The sequence below is a fragment of the Triturus cristatus genome, chromosome 10 (genome assembly GCF_964204655.1).
Source record: "Triturus cristatus chromosome 10, aTriCri1.1, whole genome shotgun sequence".
Lineage (NCBI taxonomy): Eukaryota > Metazoa > Chordata > Amphibia > Caudata > Salamandridae > Triturus > Triturus cristatus.
Window position 1 is genome coordinate 1,040,765,833 of NC_140593.1, and position 25,972 is coordinate 1,040,791,804.

The 25,972-nt window shown below is 42.9% G+C and overlaps 1 protein-coding gene across 1 annotated transcript; it reads left to right on the forward strand.

Annotated features, from left to right (window-relative positions):
- Positions 1–1,628: 1,628 nt before the first annotated feature.
- KPNA7 (karyopherin subunit alpha 7) lies at positions 1,629–24,514 on the forward strand. Its single transcript, XM_085629134.1, has 11 exons — positions 1,629–1,743; positions 6,921–7,065; positions 8,151–8,294; positions 11,873–11,958; positions 12,591–12,859; positions 13,227–13,309; positions 16,706–16,969; positions 18,495–18,728; positions 20,557–20,739; positions 22,109–22,258; positions 24,262–24,514. The coding sequence occupies exons 2-11, from the start codon at positions 7,000–7,002 to the stop codon at positions 24,355–24,357; spliced, it is 1,575 nt and encodes a 524-aa protein (XP_085485260.1). The 5' UTR covers positions 1,629–1,743; positions 6,921–6,999; the 3' UTR covers positions 24,358–24,514.
- Positions 24,515–25,972: the final 1,458 nt, after the last annotated feature.

Below are 25,972 nucleotides of genomic sequence, written 5' to 3' on the forward strand. Positions count from 1 at the left end.
CCGGAAGTGGCACGCCATATGGGGGCGGTGGAATCAATACAGGGGGGGAATATGTCTTGCTCCGGATCTGGATCCTCCCGAGGAACAGCTTTCCTCCTAACCTTCTTTCCAGCCCAGTATGGTTTATGGACTTCTTGGCCTCTACAGTCCCTCTTCTTCCTCTTTACTTTGTACTGTAACTGTTAGATGAGTGGGGTCCGGCCTCCCCTGGGGGGCTCATCATGGGCTTACAGTGTTCTTGCCTTGCTGGGGTTTGTTGTGCGTTTTTGTGTTTAATTAAAATTGAACCTTTGCACTTCTCCTTTCATGGTACTGGGGACGCATCTCTGTTTCTATATATCGATGCTGCCGAACTTCCGGGTTGTCGGCTGAATAGCTGTGTCCTGACTTTTGAAAATAAAGGTTTAAAAAAAAAAAAAAAAAAATGAGTTCCCTACAATAAATCACTGCAATTCAAGAGGGGAGACAAATATAGATCCATTCTTTAATAAAAATGAGGCTGTTACCATTGGCATGCAGGCTCAGATGTGAATAGTACAGCTACCATACCACATGCTTAGCTGTAAGTCCTCTGCTCCAGACATTAATGTGCGCATCGCAGTGCCAGTGGGCCACCACTGAGAACAACAAAAACCAAATATGATATATCGGAGAAAGCTAAACCACATTCTGAGTCACGAGTCTTGAATTCCTCTCTCTACCATCTGCAATCCAACCCAATGCCGAACCCCCACATTTTCCATGACTGGGGCCAGTGCTATCAAGCCAAGTCTAAAAAGGGAAAGGTTTGCACATAGAAAGTAATCGACTTCTTAAATGTAAGCATACATTCTGAAATAATATCTAACAAAAGAACAATTCTCTTTAAGAGACAGTTAAAAAGTTTATAGTAGCCTGTTTTATAACATCTCCACAAATAGCATTGGTTTGAGACACTTTCTCCTTAACAAATCACACGTTACTAGGGTTACCAGATGACTCCATGTCACCTTACACGGTAGTCAACGCTTGGTTTTCATCTAACAACCTCATGCATTCTGGGAGTTGTAGTCTTCTTTCATATAGTTTGACCACAGTTCAAAGGTGTCCCACAAATAGCAATATTGCTTTTTTTTTTAATTGAGCTACAGCAATGATTTAGGTCCATGAATGATTGTAGTGCATACACATAACAACCCACAATTGTGTGATCCTGGCTGAATGAAAGAGGGCTCGTTAAATGTCACTCTTAAATATTGGAGTTAGTTAAGGTTTTTTTTTTTCTGGGACTTGTTTGTAGTCGTAGTTTGCCCAGTTTAACACCAGGACTACAAGTCCCAGAATTCTAAGAAATACGAGGACAGGCCTAACTAGCCATGTATGGACCAGGGAATCCTGTCAGCTGTGCTTTTACACTGTTGCATTCTGAGCCTTATCGTCAAAGGAGAGCACAGTATTTAGAACCCAAGTGTGATCAGTGTTTTCCTTAACTGGACACCAATGAGTGCAGGGCTAGGCGACTTAGGGCTGATAGCTGATGTTTTATTTCTGTGCAAATAAGTATGAGTGGAAGGCATTGCCCCAGAGGCCACACTCTGTCCTCCCATTGGCTATCACGTAGCAGTGAAACGCGTAGCCCCGCCTCTTCACGACATATAAACGTCTGGGGGAAAAGACGTCAATAGTTCATCAGGTGTTCGCGGGCCGGTGTTCTTGGAGGACGGTTAGAAGCACAGAGTCTGCCGGACGGCGAAGCGGGATTGTGTGGGTTTGATTTTAAAGGTGTTTCTGCGTCTAGCTCGCCCTCTTGTTCGGGGCCATCCACCTGACCCGTTTATTTGTGAGCTCTGATTGTCTGTGTGTTTGTGCTTTGATTGGGTGCTTGTTTGCTGCTTATAGTTTTGAAAAGTGCTCCGTATATATGATTGGGATCGCTACGAGCACGTGTGCTTGGGGTAGACTAGTGGTGTGGTTTCCCTTTGCTTTGTGTCGGTGCAGCCACGGGGGGGTCGGAAGGCCTCTTTCAAGGTAGGGCCGGGTGATTTTGGGTCATGGGAGGGTATAGGTTTGTGTAAAGTTTTCCAGGAGACGCACATGACTACCTTCTGCTCGGGTGCACCCTTTGGGTGTTGTGTACAAGGGTGTAGCCAGGAAAACAAATTACCCCCACTTTGAATCCTGACACAAATGGCTCTCGGAAGCGGAGAAGGCATGTGAACTCGCAGTTCTTCAGGGGGTTACTTTTCCTGAAGGGTTTTTGAAATTCTTTATATTTTATTTCTTTTTGCCATCCTTCTTCCAGTCTGTTTTACTTCCTTTCTGTATTTATTTCCGTCCTTTGATCCACCCTTTTGTCTTTTTCCTACCTATTTCACCCATCATCTTTCCATCTTGCTGTTCCTCTGTCCACACTGCTTTCCTTCTCCGTTCTTCTTACATGCTCTCCTTCCTTTATCACTCTTTTCTATCCATTCTTCTTTCCAGCCATCTCTCCATCCCTTCATCTGCTTCTCTATCCTCTGCATTCACCCTTCTCCACATCCATCCTCTATTCTCCACTCAATTCATCCACTCGCCCTTCTTACATCTTTTCAACTCCCCCCCCCCCCCCCTCTTTCCACTACAAGCGATCGTGCTTATGAGCTTCTTGCAGACCAGAGTCTCCAATCAAAGTTAAAGGAGTAATAAAGACCTCTTCTTGCTTTCTGTTACACACGATTTTCCTGTGACACCCTGCTAACGTGGGGGTTAGGTACCTAGTGTGACCCTTAGTGCTAAGGCTGCATTGGCTTTTTGATATGCTTGAGGTAGACCTTTTGCAGGTGTTTTTGCTTTGCATGCTGGAACTTGCAGTTCTGATTTTATGTAACAAACAGACCTCAGATCTCAAAATGCAAACCTATAGTTGATGTGGATTAATTAGTTACACAAGGACCGCGGTAGGTTGAGAGCTCTGCCTTTCCCAGCGGGGAGGGGGGTGTATTTGAGTGGACCTCTAGAGTGATGGCATGTCTTCTAGAGGGAGTGGTGGTGCATGGAGAGAAGTTTTCATGTGTACTCCTTGGAGTCGGGCATGTGAAGCGGGCAGTCCCCTTGAGGTGATACTTGGTAGGCAGATAGTGGTTGTTTTGTGAATAAACGACGTTTTTGATGGGGACAACTGGAATTTTAGTTTGGACTCTGACTGGCAATTTACTTGGCACCCCCTCTGGCATTGTTGGTTACATGTTTGGAATGGGATGAAGGGGTGACAGTCAATAAAAGCATTCAATTTATGGGGAAATGGTGTGCGGTTAACTGGCGTGTTTATGGTAGGAGGTGGTGAATGGATTTGGACAATGTCTAGGCCAACCAGTGACTTTGTCACTTGGACACCACTCTTCGATTCCTGGACTTTGCTTTTGCATATCACTGTGATCAAGGCAATTGGTCAAATAGGATCAATTTAAAATGAACTAGGACTACAGCTCCTACAATGCACTGAGTTAATGCATGTTGCCATGGAGGTTATACTGTCCTGTGAGTCCATAAAGCTGGCTATGGTGTCTTCCTTCATGGAATCCTGGAGAAGGGAGTGGCGGTTGTGATTGCACATGGTTGACTAGGCTGCTTCTTGACCCATAACTAGTGTGCATTAACTCTATATGTAAAGGATCGAAGAGATTTTTTTTTTTGTGTAAGGCATACTTTTTTGTTTGGGGAGGGGGTCCCTGGTTTAAGTCTTTCAGTTTAGTTTTGATTGGTGCTCTTCTGGGACTGGGCTGACTTCTCTACCACCAGGTGGTTGCTGGTCCCCTGGTGTCTTCTACTTGGGTGGAATCTAGTAGTCTTGTAAGTAATGTAGGACACTGATTGTAGTGGATGGACTTCAGCAGATGGGGGCGGGGCTTTTGTTACTGCTTGTGACATCAGTTCAGGTTGGGTAGAGTGCACGTTTCCACAAGAGGAGCATCTCTGCGTAGGAAATGCCTAGAGAAGAATTAACACGTTCAACATTGAGCACGTATGTTCGGGTGTGCTGGAGGTGCACTCTGGTGGCATGAAGCTAATCCTTTGTGCCTCCAAGGAGTTGACTTCACTCCATGAAGCACTCTTAAGCATGTTTTCAGCTACAAATCCATGTGGTGGAGACTAGCCTGCTCCTAACCCGCTTTAATGGGGGTGTTATTCTCCAGTGTCCAACAAATGTACTCTAACATTAGACCCAGACGCTTCACACATCTATGGGTGAAATGTCTCATTAGGCCGTTCTGAAGTTGGTCGAACCTGTTAATCCATTCCTAGATTTGGTTTATGAAGATGGAAACTGTAAAGGGAGGCGAAATATCCCCCGGTCTGGGTGCATTAGGCTGGCTTACTGATTGGTCATTAAGAACTATTCACAATGAGGAGATCTGCAGATAAACGCCCTGCTTGTACTGGGTCGAAGGTACATGTTCATAAAGTTTTGCCAACATGTAGGTGTATGGTTAGAGCATATGGTATCGCAATTTCACACGTGTCCCAGCAGCGCATTTCCAATATACTGGATCCTTTGTACATTAGGTTTCTGGGGGTAAGTCACCCAAGATTTAGGAGTTGGTCAAAACTAAATAATTCATCCATGACTGACACTGCACTTGGATGCCACCCTTGGTTTCGCCATTGTGAAATGTCTGCTTGTTTACCTGAATCCCCTCCAATAAGTAGGGTCGCTGGGTACCTTTTTAGAAAACCTTTTACGGAAGACTTTATGGAATTCTTGATGAAAGATAAAAGGGCAGGTGTCTTCTGCCAGCACTGTAGTTTTAGCAAGAGACTCAGCCTTTCTTGGTGGATATTGTGTTTTTAGTTGTAGAGTTGACTATTCCCTCAGGTAATAACTAATTTGCTATTTGGCTGATCTGCTACATGTTTGGTAGGTCACTACATCTTAAAGGGGACTACTAAATTCAGTATTACATGACTTGATCTTAGAGGGCTGTGAAGTTGTCTGTCTTCTGTCATTGAATGGTGATCGTGTGGGGACAACTAATTGGTTAAGACTAGGGGAGTGCGCTTGCATGTTTCTCCTGCTGGTGTCTGGTTCTTGAGACTTAATTGCCAGAAGGTTTAAGAGCCTGGAGATGGTCATGGGTCTGCACCAGTTTCTTGATAACCCTGAGAGCTGTGCTCCCTGTACTGTGTTCATAGCCCTGTTTGGTTTCTGTTGTGATACACCTACTCTTCCTAAACTCTTTACAGTTAGCCAAGTAAAGCCAGGCCAAACCTGAACTGATTCATCAAGAGAAGGATGAGGTAAAAAGGGCACACGTACAGAATGCTTTTTGTGGTGGTCATGTACCACCAACTACAAAACGTAAACTAGAGGTAATTAACCTTCCAATCAGTATTGCTGTTGAAGTGGTGTAGGCTGAAAAGTGACTCCACGCCATGTGGCAGACAGTTTTTTTTTTTTTTTTTAATTTTTTCAGTCCTTCTGCTATTAACTTATTTTTATTATGGTTCCTTGAATGTATAGCAGTGGAGATAGCTTAGCAGGATATATTTTTTCAAACGTGTTGACTCGTGGTCATGGCGTGCATCAGTGTTTTGCCTCTTGCTGCATACTTGAGGTGCTGCTTGATTGTTGCCTCTTTAAATTGATTAGTTGCTACCTGCTCTGCATGCAATTAACTTGCCTGTTTCCAGGCCCGAGGCAGCCATTGTCATTTGTAGGCTTTATGGTGTTCAACTGGTCTTGCTCAGTGTTTCAAAACCTGCTCAGTAAATGGGATGGTTGACGGGCCGTAAATTTCACATGAGTGCATTCGTATAGTGGAAAGTGAGTCATTTAATCTGGTCTGATGTCCAGTTAATTACAGGTAATCTTCATTACTCCCAAGTCCTACTCTCCACCCCAGTCTTTTCTCTTCTCGCCTATCTGTATTCGGCTCTGCCCTTTATATACTATAAATGGGGGTTTTCTTGACGTCAGCTCCTCTAAGGATGGGGGACCCCTTTCAGAGATTTCGAAGTCCCCAGGTCAAGTGAGTATCTTTCATGGTTGGTTGGTTTGCCTGCTGGAACTAGTAGTTCCTGTTTTACAAAGGATAAACGGGACCACAAGTCTCAAAATGCACAGCCTGGTCTGGGCGAGTTGCATATCGACTGGCTAAACGTGAGATCTACATTTCCCAAGGGAACCTCGGGGGAGTTCAAATCTTACTCCTCACTGGGAGTGAAGTCTCTTGGAGTATGTGTGTGAATAGAGCTTTTCATGGGGCATTCTTTGGGGTCAAAGTTTGTGCTGCAGCAGGCTGTCCCTTTAGGGTACTTGGTACTTGACAGTTGGGCGGTCAGTATTTGTGTGCATTTTGCTTGCATGTTTGTCAAGTATTGTATTTATGGGGTAGAAAAGGTGTGTAGGTAACTGGAGCGTGTTTTGGGCAGGAGTGGTGATTGGATTTGGCTGGGAACGCAGTGTGACAAGTTGATTCCATGTCACTAGAACACATTTTCCATTCCTGATATTAGTAACGGGGTGTTGCTCGATTAAAATTAACTCTAACTTTAACTTCAGTGATCCTGTAGAGGAAAAGGTTTGTAAAACTAAAGGGAAGGAAGACTTTTCCTCATGGGGAGAGACTGGTTTCACTTAAGCAAATTGACCTATGTCCCGCCTGTGTTGCAGCAAATTGTCTACTTGTGAAAGACAACTCTCACATTGGCAAGGTCTGGAGTGAGTAACAATGAGGAGCAAATAGGCTGCCTAGGCAAACCCCAGTTTAGATCTCGGTGGCTATATCTGTTATGAATGTTTAAATAAATATGCAGTAATTTAACATAAGTAATGCTTTGTGTTGGGTGCAATATCTCCTGCTGATACTCTTGTACTGGTCTAGTCCTTGTTGCACAAAGATGTTTGCTTCCTTTGTGGTTGCACTTACTTTAAATCTCTCTCCTATTTTGTTTTTCACTAGTAAGTTTACCACTTATTGACATACAGCTCTCTGCTGAATCTGAAGCAAGGCTGAAAATTGACTTCACTAAAGCTTGAAGATGCCGACCACAAACGAAACAGAGGAGCGTCTGAAGAAGTACAAGAACAAAGGCAAGGATACAAGTGTAAGTACACCAAAGATATGTGCAGAGTTACTCTAGGCTTACCTACATTTCTGTAGAGTATAACCTATTTGAGTGATGCTATAATTATAGGTGGTTAAATTTACTTTGTATTCCCTCATCCTTGTTGCTACTTTGCGTGTGGTTCTCTAGCTTCACACTAGATGAGCGTTGCTACATTGAGGTCCGGCTCCTGTGGCTTGCATCCATCAGATACCTACTTCTACATATCCCCACCATCTAATGGTGACCTGATTGTGTTGAAGGTCACATTGTGTACGTTTTCAGAGCGTGACTAGTAACCTATTGTGGGGCCTAGCATGAAGCCCCTATTCTCAGACTAAATCGTTTGTGATCATTTTGGTTTGTATTAAGTGGTGTTTCAAAAGCTAAAGGACTTGTGTCTGAAAGCTATTAGCAAGACCTAACCCTTGCTTGCAAGCAAAGTTTACCTTTGAGAGATCATACCCTAGGAGGGCAGCGCCCACACTTGATACGAAAATCTCATTGAAAAATCTTTGCTGGCATCACTGTGCTTGTGTATGGTTTAGCAGATCGACTGGAGTGGTGATGGAGGATATTGATTAAAATAAAATCCTACGTTATAAGCTACTTTGTAGCATTAAAGCTGGTTACCATGTAGGACTACCTATTGAACGATTCATTGTCAATCTTATTGATTTACTTACAATGATGGCTTTTCCAAGCTCAAGAATGATTCCTGGCAAGGCATACTTGGCCTTGCATTCTACTGAGCTGGGCAAATGTGAGTAGTATAAACCTGGTATAACAGCATGTGCTATTTAAAGTCCATAAACAAGTGTGGGGTTAAAGCTCTATATTTTTTTAAAGTTATCCAACGCATTATAGCCTTTCCCGCCACTTGTGAGTTGTGGTTTGGAGCGTACAGTCCAGCAAATGTTTTGCCCCATCAAAAATATATAACTCCATGTTAACTGAATTCTCAAGGTGGAACCTTGATGACTTTATAGACCAATTAATCAATTTCTTTATATCTGTCTCTTTAAGCTAATGTGTGTTTTTTTTTTTTTTTTTTTTTTCTCCTCACCTGGTCTGTTTCTTGACAGGAGCTCAGACGGCGCAGAGTCGAGGTGTCCGTGGAGATCAGGAAAGCAAAGAAAGATGAACAGATATTGAAACGAAGAAATGTTACTAGTTTTGACGAAGATGAGTGTCTTTCTCCAGAGCAACAGAAAGCTGGGCAAGCACCGGTGAGGGCAAGAGCAAAGCCTAAGAAGCACGGGCATTTGGTAGGGGTGGATCTTTCTATTGATTTGAGTTGCTGGTGCCTTAAAATGTTGAAGCACCTAAATCTTTTATTTCATTCCCTATACGGGGTCATTACTGGACACCAAGGCCCCTTGCATGGGATCTCCAGGGCCCTTATTCTAAATCTCCGTTCTAAGATTTTTCATTACCAGTGTCCGATCCTGTTCAGATGGACCACCGGGCAAGCAAGGGCTACTGTGCATCTTCTGTGGGGCTGGTGTGATTTGCCTCTATCCTGGGATCTGTGCTGCAATGGCTGTGCAGAACGGGGCATGTACAAACCCTTCATCACTTTGCACTCGGTGGTATCAATGGTGAGTTGTCACAGGCACCTCAGGAAGGTAGTGAGGGGGCATAAAGTTCAAATCAATCACACAGCACTGTTCTAGTTGTCAAATCCAGTGCCTATCTTTTTAAAAATGAATTAGTTTAGTACAAGCAGATGAGATGCTACATACCACAAAATGCAGTTGCAACTACCCCCTTGTGCAGGGACACTGTACCCTGGGTTCAAGCTCCCTGAACTAGTTGGTAGATATGGTACAGTGTATTTTCAAATTCAGTGCTACCCCTCATTTAGAGTTCCTGTGCTCAGTTTCCCAGTTCTAGTGTATTGGTGAGACACCCACAAGTCTCCTTTCTCCCACTGGTGACTGTCTGGGCTCACAGCACATATCTGGTTCCCTATCCCAAAGGAAGAATCCCCTGGCTGACTGTTTGCTCTCTGTCCTGTTCATGTAACCAGATGCAGAGGCTGTGCACAAGACTAACTAGCATTACTGCCAGTCTGGTCATTTGCAGATCCTGTTCTGGATGCAGTGAGTTTGGCTGGGTCAGGTCATGGGGCCACGAAAGGCCCTTCTGAGGGCAGCACTGCATTTCACTGCTCAGGGTGATTGGACGGTACAATAAAGAGAAAGCGGTCCCAGTAGGATACCTTTTAAGAACAAACCCAATTAAACAATAGCAAGCATTAAATTACTTGTACTCCCAAATCATGCTCCATATTATGTATTCATATTGAACATCCATAGATGTTGTAAAACCAGCAAAACATCTGGAATTAATGCAAAACAGATGTGCCCCAAGGAAGGGGAAGAAAGTTTGGTTCGTCAAGTGAGGGTTGCATAATGCTAGTTACAATGAAACGAGGGCTTGTCTAGCCCAACAATTAAATGACTGCAAATTAACAGCTGTTGTCTATTACATAGACACAGTGGCAGTCGACGTTTCGACCCCCAAAATCATGCAGGTGACTGCAGTCCTTACAAAGGGGTCTTCCTCAGGACTGTGTATGGGCATCTGAGAATCAACCAGGGAGGGACTTATAATCTAATATGATCCCATTGTTTAAAACTGGGGCGGGGGGTGATGGGACCGCAGCTTGGTCCACACAGGTGTGGTCAGTTGTCAAAGCAAGGCAGTCTGCTTTATCCACACTTCAGGACCATGCCTTGGGGCTGGCTGCTGTCAGTGTTACAATGGCAGTCCACTCTAACACTTTAGCAGTGCCATCGTGTAGTGCATCAGGCAAGTTTTGTCAGCCACTCTAGTCTTCCTGACCAGATATTCTGGTAGCAGGTACTTCTGCTAGTCACTTTATTATCACCTCCTGCAGCATCTGCACACTCCTGTCTTGGGCTTAGCAACGTCCACCTCAAAGTGCTTCAGTCATGGAGACTAATCTTGATCTGATCAGACTCCACCTAGTCTCTTCACCTCTGGGAAGCTGGATGCTGGCACTGGTTGTCTAGCAGTCCTCTTGGTACTTTGCATATCTTTCCTTCCTTGGCCAAAGAACTTGGAATTGACCATGTGTCAGCAGTTCCCATGTTTGCAGGCCTCATCGCCCCGTCCACTTTATTTGTACGATTGGGATCAGTTTGGTTAGCACTTCTTTCATGCGCCTTTTACATTCTCCTTATGAGTGATGCTCCTCTCAGTGTAGTCTTCATTTGAGAGCACTCACAGCGGAGTCACAATGGTGTGAAAGTTATGCACCTGGCTATAAACAGCCTCTCTGACCAGTGATCAGTAAGAGGGACCAGACTTGCTTCACCTAAAGGAACCTTCCCACCCTGAACAAGAGGCTGCAGTTCCACTTTACACCTACCAAATTGCAGCACTCTTGGAGACTAATCCGGAGTTCAAAAGTAGTCTGGATTCTCTTCCCCATTTCATTGTCTAGGTCTCATCCATCCAGCTTTAGGAATGTCATCAATACTCTTTCATTGTTTGGTAAAACAACCTTACTGCCCCTTGTGCACATGAGCAGACCAGGAGATTCCCCAAAAGGAACCCATAGACTTCCATTACTCTGGTTCACTCAGTGTATGTACCATGTACAACATCCATATGTGCAATTGCATGCTGGCACTAGGACGAGAGTTAACATGCATCAGCAAATGTTTACTTGAGTGGGCCTGTAGGCCTTCACTCACAGATGAGGTAGTGTCAACTACTAACTCACAAAATACCGTAGCCTGCCTCTACCACTCTACACGCTAAACCTGTGACTGGACAGTCTTAAGGTCTAATAAATGGCTGCATACTTTGCGCCCCCTCGAGGTCTGACCCATTAAGTCCCACTCGTGTAAAGAGGCTGACCCAGCTCTCGTGCACACACTAGATTAGCATCGGGGTAAGGCCATAATCAAAAGCTGAGATTTCAGATACCTGCTGTTGTCTAATGGGTGGACAACACAACCGTACACCATGCACATAGTCCCATCCTCAACTCAGATGTTTCTATCTGAAGAATTCTATTATCGGCACTCTTCATATTTCCTTTAATGGGGCAGGTCCAATCGCTAGTACAAGATCATCTTCATAGAATTCTCCACTCCAAGGTGAAGTGGTTCACATTGGAAGTGGTGGAATGACTTGAAAGGGCCAAAGATTTGGAATGGGGTGGAGGGCGTTATGCCATATCTGGCTTTGGATGTTTGGTTTATACTATTCATATTTTAATACTTTGCACAGTCTTTTTCTCACCGCAAGACTATTTTCCAGAACTCTAGAAGTTAGTCTCAGGTGTTGCAGTATGTGAGCCTCCTGTACTGCCTTTGTAAAGTGCCAAACATGGTGCCCTCCTCTTTTGGGATCTCTCAATAAATAGGTCTGACCTCTAAATTATCGTAGAGTAGTTCCCTTTAACTTTAGTTGACATTAGTTGAGTTGTTTAGGAGGCGTCTGGTGCTGGTTTGATCTGAAATGACTGGTCAGTGTGCAGCTTCAAGGTTTCATCACCCCATAAAATCTTAATGAAATGTGGAAACTAAATTGTGAAGCTACTCAAGCTAGGTTTCCAAACTACAGGTTTCAAGCTGTATTGATGTTGCTCATATTGTGCTTGGCTCCTATTGGAGTGGATGAACGCAAGTTGGAGTGCTTACAAGAAATAGAATTCAAAATAAAATTCTGTGGGATTGACCGTCCCGGAGGGTGAGGTATAGTGAAATGCCCAGTCTTGTGGTCTTCTGGCTTTCTATCAATCTCCCTCTTTATAATTTCTTTACAGATTACGCCAATGACCTTGGAGGAAATTGTCCAGGGAATGAACACTAGTGACCCAGACATTGAGTTAAAGGCAACCCAGTCCGCAAGGTATTAGTCATTGCTCTTCCTGTGTTTAGCTTGTACTTGATTTAAAGGTTGTCCTCGTATGCTGCTTGTTCTCTGAAATTATTCACACTTGGTTATGTCCTAAGTTAATTTACATATTATAACTTTACACTTGTGGAAATGATTTGGTCCTTGTGCTCAGTTTAATTTGGGCATTCACTCTACCATCTAATGCCTGTTACAAGAACCTGGATTTTTAATGCATTGATATGGGTTATTTTTTTAGGAACCGGGTCAAGACTGATTTGCATATGGTTGGGTCTAATCTGGGGTGGGGAAGGGAGCTTAAAGAATGATGATGGATTCAACCCATATCTGTGACTGGGGGTGAGTGTCTGACCTTTCAGTGCTCCTTCCATCTTGTGTTTGCTTTTGGGTTATCTGCCTGCTCTTTGCCCAAGGGATCTCTTCTGCTTTCCATTATTGACTGGTCTGGCATCACTGCATTGGAATGTGCCAGTCAATAGCCAACATGGCTTAATTGAGCAGTAAATCCACTAAAGATGCATTTTGTGGCTAGTTAGACTGGAAATACAGCTATACAAAAGAAAGACTACATGTTGCAGATTGTGCTCACCTGTGGTACCTTGAACATCTCCTGTTCATCTTTCCAGAAAGATGCTGTCGCGGGAGAGGAATCCTCCCCTCAATGAGATCATCGAGGCTGGGATGATCCCCAGGATGGTGGAGTTCTTGGCCCGCAATGAGAACACCACTCTGCAGTTTGAGGCTGCCTGGGCCCTGACTAACATTGCTTCTGGGACCTCTGAGCAGACCAAGGCTGTGGTGGAAGGTGGTGCTATCCCTGCTTTTATTTCACTGCTCTCATCGCTGCACCCACACATTAGTGAGCAAGCGGTGTGGGCGCTAGGCAACATAGCAGGTAAGGGGAATTCTTTGACTTAATGGCAGCATGTACCCCCTGCTAGTCTTCACATGCATAGTAGTACTAAAGACCTGTTTTGTTTTCCAATTTAAACTTTTATATGCTAGTTCCAAAGTTATTCGTTAATTTGTATAATCTGCATGTGTTGAAAGAATGAACAGTTTGTGAATACAATGCAGATCATGCTTTTGAACAGGTGTTATTTCTTGTTGAACCAAATGGGTACAGTATTACAGAATAAGGTTATTACTGAATTAGCTTACATTTAATAAAGCTTGTTCTCCCCATTAAATCTGTGTTGAATAAGTAACCTGCAATGCATGGACTCTGAGGTAGCTCAACTTTTAGCTGTTTATCATTGCAGGTGATGGCCCACTCTACAGAGATGCATTGATCAAATGTAATGTTATTCCCCCGCTTCTTTCCCTGGTGACGCCCCAGACACCAGTAAGTGACATTTTGAAAACTGAATTTTGAGCGTTGTGACTTTCTATCTGGATACAACTGAGTTCTTGACATAAGTAGGTGGTGGGAACAAGCAAACTCCACACAGTGCCTAGAGTTCTTCAAAATGGCCCAGTTCATCCAATGTTAGCTTCCTGCCCATGTCTATTCAGAGCCTGAACACTGGTATGTTAAATGTTTGTAGCTCTCTAAGGGAGGTGGATCTCACATGGGAGCCTAGGCACAATTCAACACCTTGCATGGCCATTTGCATTCTTCCCAAGACTGTATAACGATTCCTCTAAGATTGATGCAAACGTTTAGTTGAATTTGAGTGTCATGTCCTGTTGCTACATCATGTTGTAGCCTCTGGCATATTTCAACCTTATCCAAGTTCATGCTATGGGTGGTCGGGTGATGAGGCATGAAAGCATGTTGCAGTAATTGGTCAAGCTAATCTCTCTCTCAAATATCCCACCCTTGTAAAAATCTGCACATGCCAATTTCCATGAGGGGTTGATCAGCCAAATGTACTACATGCCACTGATACAAATTTCTTTCTGTAGCTTCTGTATTCAGAACATTGAATTGCAATTGCTTGATGTCCTTTAATAAAGGAGGCTTAATTGTACTGACTAACATGGTTTGTAGCTGAGAGGCTTTGGGAAAGACCATGGAACTTAGGTTTTCAAAATGTTGGGAGTGGATCAAACCATGGAGCCCTTTAAATGCTAGCCCTTGGAGAATTCAGCCAATGACGTCAGGCAATCCAATTCCCCGCTCCTCATTTGCAAAATCTTTGTGCGTGTGATCGTTATCTAATAGATGAGCTTTTATCAAAGGCCTTCTTACACTCACCCCCCCCCCCCCCCCCCACAAACACATTCTGCTGGATGAACACTTATGGAGGCTGGCTGCAGTTTGGTTGCAGTGATTTTTGCCTTTCTCTGCCCCCAAATATTTTGAATTGGATACTTTGAAACATGGTCTCTTTGGGACAGTTCTTCATTTTAAGGATCAGATTGTTGGCACCTTTACTTGTGAGCGCGAGCAAGGCTGACTCCTAGGTATCAACAATTTTACCTACATTTTGTCGTAGTTGTGTGGTGTCAGTAAGCCAGTCAATCCAATAGTTTGATGGCCTGGAAGCTCTTTGGTAAGTTTTTTTTTTTTTTGGTAGAGTGTGAATGTGCAGAAGTGCTCCAAAGGATGCAATGCTCTGGCAAGTTTGAGGACCTGAGGCTGCATAAACCGCTCTGCAAATGGCTCTCAAAAAAAGTTTAATAGTTTGTTTGCCAAAGTTTTAACTGGATATAGTGGCCTTCCCAGTATCACTTATTGGGATATTATGGACCTTTCACAAACAGTTCTTTGCTCGTTTCTTTTAGTATATACCCTCCACCTACTCCACTTTGTTTGGTCTCCAAGCATCTTTATTTTCACATACTCCATTTACTATGAGGAACCAGGACGGCAGATCTTAAGCTTGGTAAATTTTAAAATGCCCCTAAAACATAACCATATATTACAGTGCACATGGTAAAATAAAGCACAACTCTATATCCGGAGTACCTGTTCTAGCGAAGTTAGTGAAGCATTTCCTCCAATTGTAAAGCTTGGTGGTATTTGGAGGTATTTAGCTTGCCGCTTCAGTTGGTCTAGAATGCTTTTCTTTCACAACCAATTCTCAAGGTCTTGGCAAAGTTTGAGTGATGGGTACACCTAACATTACTGCGCCCGTCCTTAGACAAATGTTATGAGGAGCATTGATGGATTAAATCAATACAAATTAAACCATGTCCCACACTTCAGTGGAATTAAACCATGTCCCACACTTCAGTGGAATAAGTTACTTAAAAGTAAGCATTAATCATGAAAGTGATCAAGTAGGTAGATAATAGAAATTGCTAGAACTTACCTGTCAGAATAAAGACTGGACCTCTGTATAGTGGTGTTTGCTTGATTGTGGGAGTTTTGCCTGGAATCTCTTTGGATTGAACAGCTACTAAGACACTTAGTTGGAATTGGGGTGCACAGTGATGCAGAACTGACTTGCATTAGTTGGCATAGGCTGAGGTAGGTGTGCAGGGAAGGGGGTGGGGCTGCAGCACCCCAACAAACATTTTGACGTTCAGAAGTTAGTGGACGATATCAAATGCCTTTACATTTAATCAAGAAATGGGTCGAAAGTTCAGGCTACGTTTTCGGACAAATGGCTGCTTATTCTTAAACCATGGAGTTTGCATTTGGAGAAAGACATGTGACTGCCAAATTGAAGATTTTATCAAATTAACTGACTATTGTGCTGGAAGTGATCGGGAAGGCTCCGGGATATTGCGCCTTCTACTGACACAGCTTGAGCTGTATACACATTTCAACTTGGAGTAGTTAGAAAAGCACAAATGAAGCACTATTTTGTATTTCTGAATTTTTCGAAACAAATTTCAATGTGTTCAAAACAAAACCTTTACTTTGTGGTGTACCAGTAACTATTCATTGACACCAGATTTCCACACATTTGTGTATTTTATAGTGTTTTCAGTAAAACTTCATGGCTGCACAAATGCTTTATAAGATATTTGCAACAGTGTGCTCCCAAATGCACAACTTGTTACATACCACACCCTTATTGCTCTCCTGCTGAATGGCTCATTTGCTACACTTTGAGGGTGCTGCCATCCGTTTTACATCAGTAACTCAAATTGTTCCTTTACCACGGTCAGTGTTAACTTTTGAACAACTGTACTGTTGCTGCTGCGAAACTGCTTTGAGGCACACTGAAATCTCTGCAAACCTCTACGGAGGACTTCTGATCTGCAACCCGACTAGTCTAGCACCAGTCCTAATGGCTGTAAAGATGGGATTTACAAGTGTTGGTGCTTGGAGTAGTGTAGCAGAGTTAAGCTGAACTGCCAAGAATGTGTGGTTGCTTTGTGGTGGGTGTGCAGGTCAAGTAATTAAACTATAGAAAAGGACCTAAAATGAGTGATATCCAAGCTCCCAGTCCTGATCTATCCTGGTCAAGAAGCCTAATGCTGTCTGTCTGATGCATTGATGGAGCAGGAGAAGGTGGTCCCCAGTGAGTCTGAAATTTGAAGTTTGTGTGAACTATGGAGCCTATGCTGGTGACTCAATCTAGAGACTAAAGTCTCGGAATTCAGGTCAATCATACAAGGTGGGCTGCAAGAGCGTCTCAAGGGACTGCTTGCCAACTTGTGGTTTGGTCCACTTTTTAGCCAAATAGCATCCTAGAATTTGCCGGTGCATCAAATATGCAGTGGTGAAACCCTAAATTAGAACTTTCTCCAATATTTTCTGTACATATTCCTTAGGCAACATAGGTGGTTTAGTTCAAATGGTACTGGTCTGACATTATTTTCACAAGTCTTTCTCTTTCAGGTTGGATTCCTGCGCAACATCACCTGGACACTGAGTAATCTTTGCAGGAATAAGAACCCACATCCGCCAATGGAGGCCGTTCTTCAAATCCTGCCTGCACTACTACAGCTGCTTCATCACGATGACAAGGATATTCTGTCGGACACCTGCTGGGCAATGTCTTACCTAACAGATGGCTCAAATGACCGCATTGATGTCGTGGTGAACACTGGTATCGTGGAGAGACTTGTCCAGCTGATGGCCAGTGAAGAGTTAACAATTTTGGTGTGTACAGATGCTCTTCTTTAGTTCTCAGATTAGGCTATCTGGTAATTCTTGTGATTTGTGCTAGAAATAAGTTTTCTTTTGGTTTGGCTTGTCATACTTGGGGTGGACAACTTGATTGACCTAAGCTTTCCATTATCTAGTCAGTCACTGGGGAGATGGCAATTTTCAGTTTCACATTCAACATAGGAGCTGTGGTTGGTTGTTCAGGGTTTGTGGTTCTTCACAAGTTCGATGTTTGTTCTTGTTTTGGGGGGGGGGGGGGGGGGAGCAGATCTCCACCTACCTCCTGCGTGGGTTTGACAAATGGCACCTTACCCTGGTGCCGTGCCCTCTGATTGCTCTTCTAGATACATTGAGCAGGTGCTCCTTGGTCTGTCAGACCAGAGGGAAAGGCAACCAGTTTAAATTTCTTTCATGGGTCGTCATTGACTGATCCACGGTTAACATGCATAGATGTATGTTTGGTTTGGGTAATATTTAACATGCATCCTAATTTCAATCCCTTAAAATGGATATCTGATCAGTAGAAGCAACTATATATTCCCTTCATCAGAGGCAGTTCTGAATACTTTAATGTAGCTTATGATTCTTGGCTCCCTAACAAAGTACCCTTCACTTAGAAAATCACCTTTCCAAAGACTAATTTCCTTGACTCGGATGGACTGCAATACAAGCCTAGTTCTACTTGCAGCCTTTGCTTGGATGTTTGAACTTCAAATGTGATTCCTAAAATCTTTCCATTTGGGCATGTGTGATTTGCATTGTAGTTTAATCATGGTTATGTAGATACAGACCTGGATCTGTCTTGGTGGACCATAATGTAGGTAGAGCCTTGAACATCAGGCATGGCAAATCTTTCTATTATCTTGCTTTTCTTCAGCTGATTACCCCAGAGTGAACCATAACTAGGCTTAGTGCACCACACAACGTCCTTGCTGCTCAGCAAATGTTCCAGTATAAAAGCACTACCGGCTGCACTGCTGTCCATCAGCCATGCTTTCTTGTTTCGCTCTCCTGATAAATCAGCTATTCAAAATTTGGGAAGGTATTAAAAGCACAACTGTAGATGGACTGATCATCAATACTTTCTAAGTATTTTTGCCTTTGTCTTCTCCCATGCCTCCCCACCACAGTATAGGCCCCCTACCTAGTGATACAGTATCTCTTAATGTTTTACCTCCACCAGGGAGCTGTCTAGCGCAATCTTGGGTGAATTCCATTTATTAAACATTTTGCATTGATTAATTGCGTTAGCTTGTATTTACCATAATATTCACTCAAGGAGTAGATCAACTGTTGGTGCCACTAGCCCTGGTGATCGCCAACCTCTTCCTGTACAATAGCTAAGATTCGAGTGAAGTGCTGGTTAATGGAAAAGTCTATGGATCCGTTCTTTATAACCGCATTTATTCACACTAGAGTTCAAGGATCTCCTGTATCTCATTGATTATAAACAACTTGTTGCCACATAGTGAGCACCTTTTGTCCAACCTAAAAGGTAAACGTTGTCTTCCATTTCCAGACTCCAGCTCTGCGTACAATTGGGAACATTGTCACTGGAACAGATATCCAAACACAAGTGGCCATCAACTGTGGCGTATTGTCCGTCTTGCCGCAACTGTTGCGCCATCGCAAGCAGAGTATCCAGAAGGAAGCAGCTTGGGCGCTGAGTAATATTGCTGCGGGACCCTCGCAGCAGATACAACAGCTGATCACCTGTGGCCTGCTGCCGCCGCTAGTGGAGGTTCTGAGCAAGGTAATGTTGCAGATCTCATCTTAGTTTGTGATGAGTACTGGCAGGTGGCTGCCTCCCTCGCAATCGGAAAATGAAATTTTCATACCTGAATGAACTAATGTTGAAGGCTGACTATCCTGTAAGTTTGTATTTTACAAAGACAACTTTTCTGGCTATTGTAACATTTACTGCCATTTATTGATTGTTTCAGTGTTGGAGGTAATTGTGTACGTAAAGTGTTGGTGCAGTTCTCTTAATCCAACTCTTCCGAGTCGGTCTTGGAAACAGTCCAAGTTGCGCACACACAAGATGGATAGGAGTCTTAAGGTGCTGCTTAGAAGGCAGTAGTGTCCAGTTTACCATGTTCCATGTGTTGGATGGGATTATGGTACTGCATGAAAATGTGCTGTAGGTTGCTCTATGCACCTTAACTTCATTTTAGACATTAGTTCTGATTACTCGCAAAGTGGTGTTTACAGTAAGTTTAGTGCAACAGAGTAAATTGAGTTCTGCACCTAGAGTAACAAAAGAGCCTTTTTGTCTTCAATAACATACTTCAAGTGAATGGTTTCTGTTGGGAAGTAGTATTGTGTATGGCTGCCTGCATCTTTCTAATCGCTCAAATGACGTCCAGCAAAGCAAGGTATGCTCACTTGGATTGTATGTAGATGAGCAATCCGTAAAGTTGTATCTTCCTTAGTCTTCTGGGTGACCGTTGAATCTTAACACTTTGTGGGGTACAACTTCTCTAGCTGCAATCTTTCTTTCTCAGTAGCTTCCAATGCAGCGTTTCCACTTCCTCATTAAAATTAGTATTGCCCGTATCCAACTTAAGTGCTGAAGAAAAGTGCTATTCAAATATTCTTGGATCACGTCGACAAGCTGCCACCCCTTGACCCTTCTCAAATGGAATAGTTCCTCTGAGGCTGGGGAGTACTTAAAATGTTTCAGAGGTAGTCCTGCAGTACCTTCTGTTTTACATTTGGACTTGTCCTACAATCCAATTAATATAGAATCCTTTTATCTAGAAAATACCACATGCTTGAATCTGCTTTAGCTATCGGCTTAAGCTTACTGTGTGCCTTCTGCTGCTTACAAGAAATGGGCACCATGTGGCTCAAAAGTGGCCTGATTAACTGGTTAAGTCAACGGTGAGGGAGATCTCTAGTAAAAGGGCATCCAATGAAGAGCTGAAAAATCCTGTGCTTTGTTACTGGAAGCCCATGAGTTCTACTCTAGCAACTTCCGAAGGCTGGATCACATCTAGACAGCGTATCAACTTGCTAGCTTTGCTCTTAAACACTTATCTGGGATCATTGTTAACTAAGACCATGTTGGATGTTTTCAGATGGTCTGGGCATTTTGAGGGTTACTCTGTATCTAGGGTTTGAGGCCGAAGTGAGCATATCCGAGGGGAATAGGAATTGCTCTATATTGCAATAACTGCACTCCAGATTCTTGTATGTAATAGATTCAGATATTGTATTAAGATTTTGTACATGGAGCAGTAAATGGTCATCTGTGGCTTATAATCCAAGGGCTTAGTGTACCAAAATTCACTCTTGTTTTTCTAAATTCTGTCAGAGCTGTGCACAATCAATTATCTAGTTTATACTGTACAACAGTGCGATGCTACAAACTTATCTTTTTAACCACTGCATAAGTACAACACATTTTTTTTAACATCTTTTCAGTTGATTTTACTGTTCTTGTTGGGAGATCTGCGAATGCATATATTAGCTTGTTTGAGCACCGACTGTTAAAGGAGGTTTTGTGGACTGGGATGGATATGTCATCAGTCACTGAAGTGATTGCACTAAACCTTGCAATTGTCTGTTCTTAATCACAGGGTGACTTCAAAGCTCAGAAGGAGGCTGTGTGGGCTGTCACAAACTACTCCAGTGGTGGGACGGTGGAACAGGTGGTTCAGCTGGTCCAGTGTGGAGTGATGGCTCCTTTACTAAACCTGCTCTCTTCTAAGGACAGCAAAGTCATTTTGGTCATTCTTGATGCCATCTCGAACATCTTCATGGTGAGCGATCTGCGATGCAATTGTAGCCATTATGAGAATGCTGGCATTGACCTGCAAGAACTGGTATCTACTTTATATTATGCAGTGCTCCGATACACACTGGTAGGGCAGCTCTATGAAGTACTTAACAGTGTAGATATCCTTACAAGTGAGTGCATTTTTAGTCTTAAGCTTTAGAGTGTGGGGGCTATTGGGAGGTGGGATGATGGGAATAAAAGGCACTGTGTAGTGCATCAAGATATTGTAAATCTTGAAGGTGTTCCCCCCCCCCCCCCCCCCACCAGGAAGTGGTGTAAAAATGTACGTCTCTGTAAATCAGTGGTGGTTAGTAAGGGACAGTTTACTGAAGTTCTTGGTCAAGTCTGCTTTGATGTACCATCCTGACTAGGGAGGTCTTGACATGGAATACTTAAAACAGCAGGTGATTTGTGTTTTGGACATTGGTACTGAGCACAATCAAACTTCCTTCCATGTAGAATGGCATAATTGGAGAGATCAAAATTGAGCGATACCAAAGGGGATGATGGATGGAGCGCTTGAGCAAATCAAACACTCACCCCCCAGTCAACTGATCTGGGTTTGATCCATCATTCTTTAGCTCACTCCACCACCCCAGTTCAGACACCATGTCTGGGCATATCCTGCCTGATCTAAATTGATACATGTTTAGTGGCTCTGAAATTGGTGTGGATGCTGCGAATATTCAATGGTGTGCTAAACTTTAAACACTGGATTAAATGTGTACCTTAAGGTGTTTCCCATAAATAGTTATTGAACCATTTCCCCTGGTTTTAATACAACCAGTGTAGCTGATTTCGGATTTTGATTAGCCTGCATAGGTTGAACTTGTCTGACCTACCTCATTGTCCAGAGCAACTGTTTGTCTAGTAATTGGCCAATATTGCTTCTCCTTCAGCCACCTTATATTTTTAATTTCAGTTCTGGCAATTGCAAATTTGTTTCCCAGAACAGATCAATGGCCACTCTTTGGGTTCCAGATTTGATACACTTATCAAATGTGCTTCTGCACTGCAAAGATACTTTTGCAGTATATTACTACTTGCTATCCTCCATGCATGTAACTTGTCAAAGCTGAAATGCTGACCTTGTGGGTTTTTTCTAATCCTTTAAAGCATAGGGTTTAACTTGAAGTGTTGCTCTTGTATTACTGTAACTTGCATCTGTATTTTTCAGGGATGGTTGGTAGGTATTGGTGAAAAATCAAGTTACAAAACCTTTACTGCTGCGGAAGGTGTGCGATACTGATTAAGCTGGCAGTTGCGCTGACCATTCCTCTAGTTTTGAGGATCTTGGCCTTCTTTCCAACCATGATGCTGTTTCTTTAAAGCTGTCTTACTTTGCTCAACAGGCAGCGGAGAAGCTGGGAGAAGTGGAGAAGCTCTGCTTCCTGGTTGAAGAACTTGGTGGCTTGGAAAGCATCGAAGCATTACAAACCCATGACAACCACATGGTGTATCGCGCTGCCTTATTACTGATTGAAAAATACTTTTCTTCAGAGGTAGGCGTCTTTGTGCGGGTATTTTTATAGTCATTTTAAGACCACTTGTCTAGTATGTGTAGAAGCTCATTGCTTCACCATGTAGCTAAGACAGTTTCAATGTGTATCCGAGAAAATAAGTACAGAAGAGGAGCAGAGAACTTTTAGTTGTAAGCTTTTTCATGATATTTTGTCTTGAGACACTGACCAAATTAAAGTGGTCTATATTGTGCATGGAAATGTAAGGGCAGAATTAAACATTTGTCCATAGGTCTCTTGGCGTAATGCTTCAATTTGTACTTGACATGCTCTTATTTTAATTGTATTTTTCTGCTCCTCGAATGGGTAATTATACTCAATTATCCGATGGGATATGGGAGATGCAAATGTTCCGAACTATGTTCAACCTTAATGCACTACCTCAAATGGCATCACTTCGTACTGGTCCTCACCGCTGTAGTAGCAGCAACAGCTGTTTGGGGTTTTTTATTTAATATTTTGGGGGGGGGGGGGGGTGGAGGAGGGTTAGAGAAGCCTAACTGTCAACGTGTAGAAAGTCACTCTGCCACTGTGTAGCGATATCATCCATTAAATTAAATGTGATAGTTATTGGCTGGTGAATTTTGGCAAAAATGTTTTGGTAAGACCAACTTTCTCTGCTGGTAGTCCACTTCAGTTTCTCAAAGCCTACTGAGCAAATACTTTAATTTGTGAAGGAATTGAGTGTCAGTCTCTGACAATCACTGTAAATCTCAACTTCAGAATGGGGCGTAGTTTTGAGGAATTGGAGTTCAAACATTCCCCATCATTTGCTTAGAAGGGCTTCATTTGATTCCCAACACCAGGACCTATTGAGTACCATTCCCCTCACTTAAAGTACCTCTTGATAGAGAATGATTACCTCGTTGAAGTGGCTTTAACTCTGTGTGGGTTTATCTTTTTCAATAGATAATGGGTCCTTGCACATGGATTTGAACTTAAGGGGTTTTTGGTATTGGGATGGGGGATGGGTGATGGGTGATTGGATAGAGGTGCCATGGCCCATACCTTGCACTACAGACAAATATAATCCAATTCAAAGGGTCTCGTGGCCAGAGGCCTGCCTTTTATCAGCAGTGGGATACTAAAACTCAAGAAGGTGACTGGACAATCTAGCCATGAAACACTTGGTGTTCTCAAACTGGAGGTTTGAGATAAAAGCATTGTTTTGCTGTGTAATGCTCTACTTGGCATTTTGCTATATTTGAAATGGTATTTGGGCTATAATTCATTTTGTTGCACTTGGTCCTACTAAAGTCCAACCTGTGGTGATGCCTTTATTTTATGAGGAAATATTTGACTTGGAAGCTTGTGCTTAGTTGATTGGCTTACACTTAATTCTTTGAAAAGGACAGTCTGCAGATAACTGATTGCTTAATGAGGCACAAACTGGTATACACCATGAGTAGCTATGAAGCTCAGGAGTATGGACACTGGTGGTATGAATGGCTTGCTGTTACCACAAAGAACTGAAGTAAATCATTTTTAAAAGTCTGATTTTGAAATTAGTCTTGCCAACACTTATAGGGCACATCTGGCATGTGCAACCTAGCGCTGCTGGAACCAGAGGGCAAGTTCTTACAAGGTAGTAAGTTCAGTACATAAGTAAGAGGCTGTACATTATTTAACGGCCTTAAATGACAGAAGTGCTGTATGACATATTGGGCATGGATTAAGGTGCTTGTTTTTATACTGCAGTATGCAGAGATTTCTACTGTGTGCTTCAAAGTAAGCAATTGGCGTACTGAGCAGCCAGCAGTTTTCCAGGAGAACATTTTAGGGGTATCAGTTGTTTTTGATCTCTGGTTTCAGGATACTCTTGATGAATTTGTTTATTAAATCTAGATTATCTTGACCAATTTTGAATAAATTTGTAAACTTTATGCAATTTTTATATTGTCTATCGTGTATTTTCATTTTGTTAAGTTGCTCCATTCCCAAAAACGATAACTCCAGGGTACTAAAATCAAACTTTTTCCATGCAGGAGGATGAGGACAGTGTTGCACTTGAGCCAGAGGCTGGTGAGGAAGGCTACACTTTCAAGTTTACCAGTGAAGATAAAGGTTCCTTTAATTTCTAAACTGGACCGGAATTGCTACTTTGAACTTTCATGGACATGAGGATTGTCACGGAAGTAAATCTTCTTGCGGAGCACTCGGCACTTTGGATTTCTTGTCATAGCACTTGGAGATGAGAATTTTGTTCTCTTGTAAATTAATAAAGGTGGTTTTGCATAATTGTGTGGTTTTTAAAAAATCTTTTTTCTTTATTTTGTTAGGATGGCATAGGTTAATAGAACAGACTTCTTTTTTTTTTTTTTCCCCCTAATAAACAGGTTTGGTGTTGCCCCAACACCTACCTAGGCAAGTCTGTGTGGAATGAAAATTAGACCTCTGGTATATCACTCTAGTATGCTGCTGTCTTATCCCTCGTCCCTTTGATTCCATCACTCTTCCAATCTGCTTCCAACTTTTCCCCACTCTTAAAGTCTTTTGTATTGGGAAGCTGTAACTTTCCTGTGTTGTAAACTACCTCCATTATCCAAGAATCCACACAGTTACAGAACCCAGTGTTACTGCCTACTGAACAAGGTACACTAATCTGGCATCCACAATAATGCTTTGAATTGGAGGTATCTTTTATCCATTGGAAGGCTCTTGTCTTGTGTACCTGACACCAAAAAGTCCATCATATTGACAACTTGATCCTAGCATCATGTGACCCCCATTCTGCAGACTGGCGCAATTCTATACAAATTCACAAACCTGCACTATTGTGCACGGTGAGGTTAAAAGCCCATATGTATAGATAGTTCTTCATGGTACTTAATATAATCTCTTCTGTAACGTGCCCAATCCCAGATCTGAATTGACTACCAGTGCTCCACTCTTGACCATTCACTTTACACACCGCATCGGTGTTCTGTCTCTGGGCTGGTCACCTTTCCATGGTTGTAGGATGGAAACCACTAAATTTGTTTAGACTGCTCAACCAGCCCCTAGTAATTACAAAAACTTTTGTCAAAGGCACTCACTCATAGCTGGGGTGCAAGACAAACTCTTCAGTGTTGCCAAAATCAATTTCTCATACTTTGGATTAGACACCATATAGCCCTTAGCTCTCCTCCCAAAGTGGGGGGGAGGGGGGGGTTTCCGCTCTAGTCCACCAATAGACTCTTAACTTCCCTGTGCCCCAAATTCAGCTGGTGCAAAAGGGCCCCACTTCCTGTTCCTCCTCACATCAGGAGGCCCAAACAGATTACTGGATAAAGGAATTGAAACTCCTGAAGTGGGGGGGGGGAAGGCAGGCAGGGCAGTAGTGTGCACTACTCCCAGCCATGGGTGGGAATTTTGTCAGACGATGAAAGAAAATAATTTAATTTCCCCTCATGGTCGTCTAATTTACCCCCCCGCCCCACAGCTCTTACCTGCTGCACAGGCCGCGGCTGACTACTCCCGTTCTCGCATCCACTCCAATAAAGTCTTCCTTCAGTGTAGTGGGAGCATTCAGAAGATTACCCTGAGGAGGTAATCTGGATTAACCCCTCACCCGTCCTTGTTACTCTGCATATCAATATCTCTGGGGAAATGGAATCTTGTATCCTGTTTAGGATATCTTAATTGTCGTCCTTTTCTTAGTCATACCCTTGACTTCTTGTGGAATTATCCACCTTGCCCTCCTTCAAAGCCCTGCCT

Excerpts from the sequence above, each read along its gene's own strand:
- KPNA7 (XM_085629134.1), top strand. The coding sequence starts at position 7,000 with ATGCCGACCACAAACGAAACAGAGGAGCGTCTGAAGAAGTACAAGAAC. Across the intron at positions 12,860-13,226 it reads GGCGCTAGGCAACATAGCAG|GTGATGGCCCACTCTACAGA; the intron begins GTAAGGGGAATT and ends TTATCATTGCAG. Across the intron at positions 16,970-18,494 it reads GTGAAGAGTTAACAATTTTG|ACTCCAGCTCTGCGTACAAT; the intron begins GTGTGTACAGAT and ends TTCCATTTCCAG.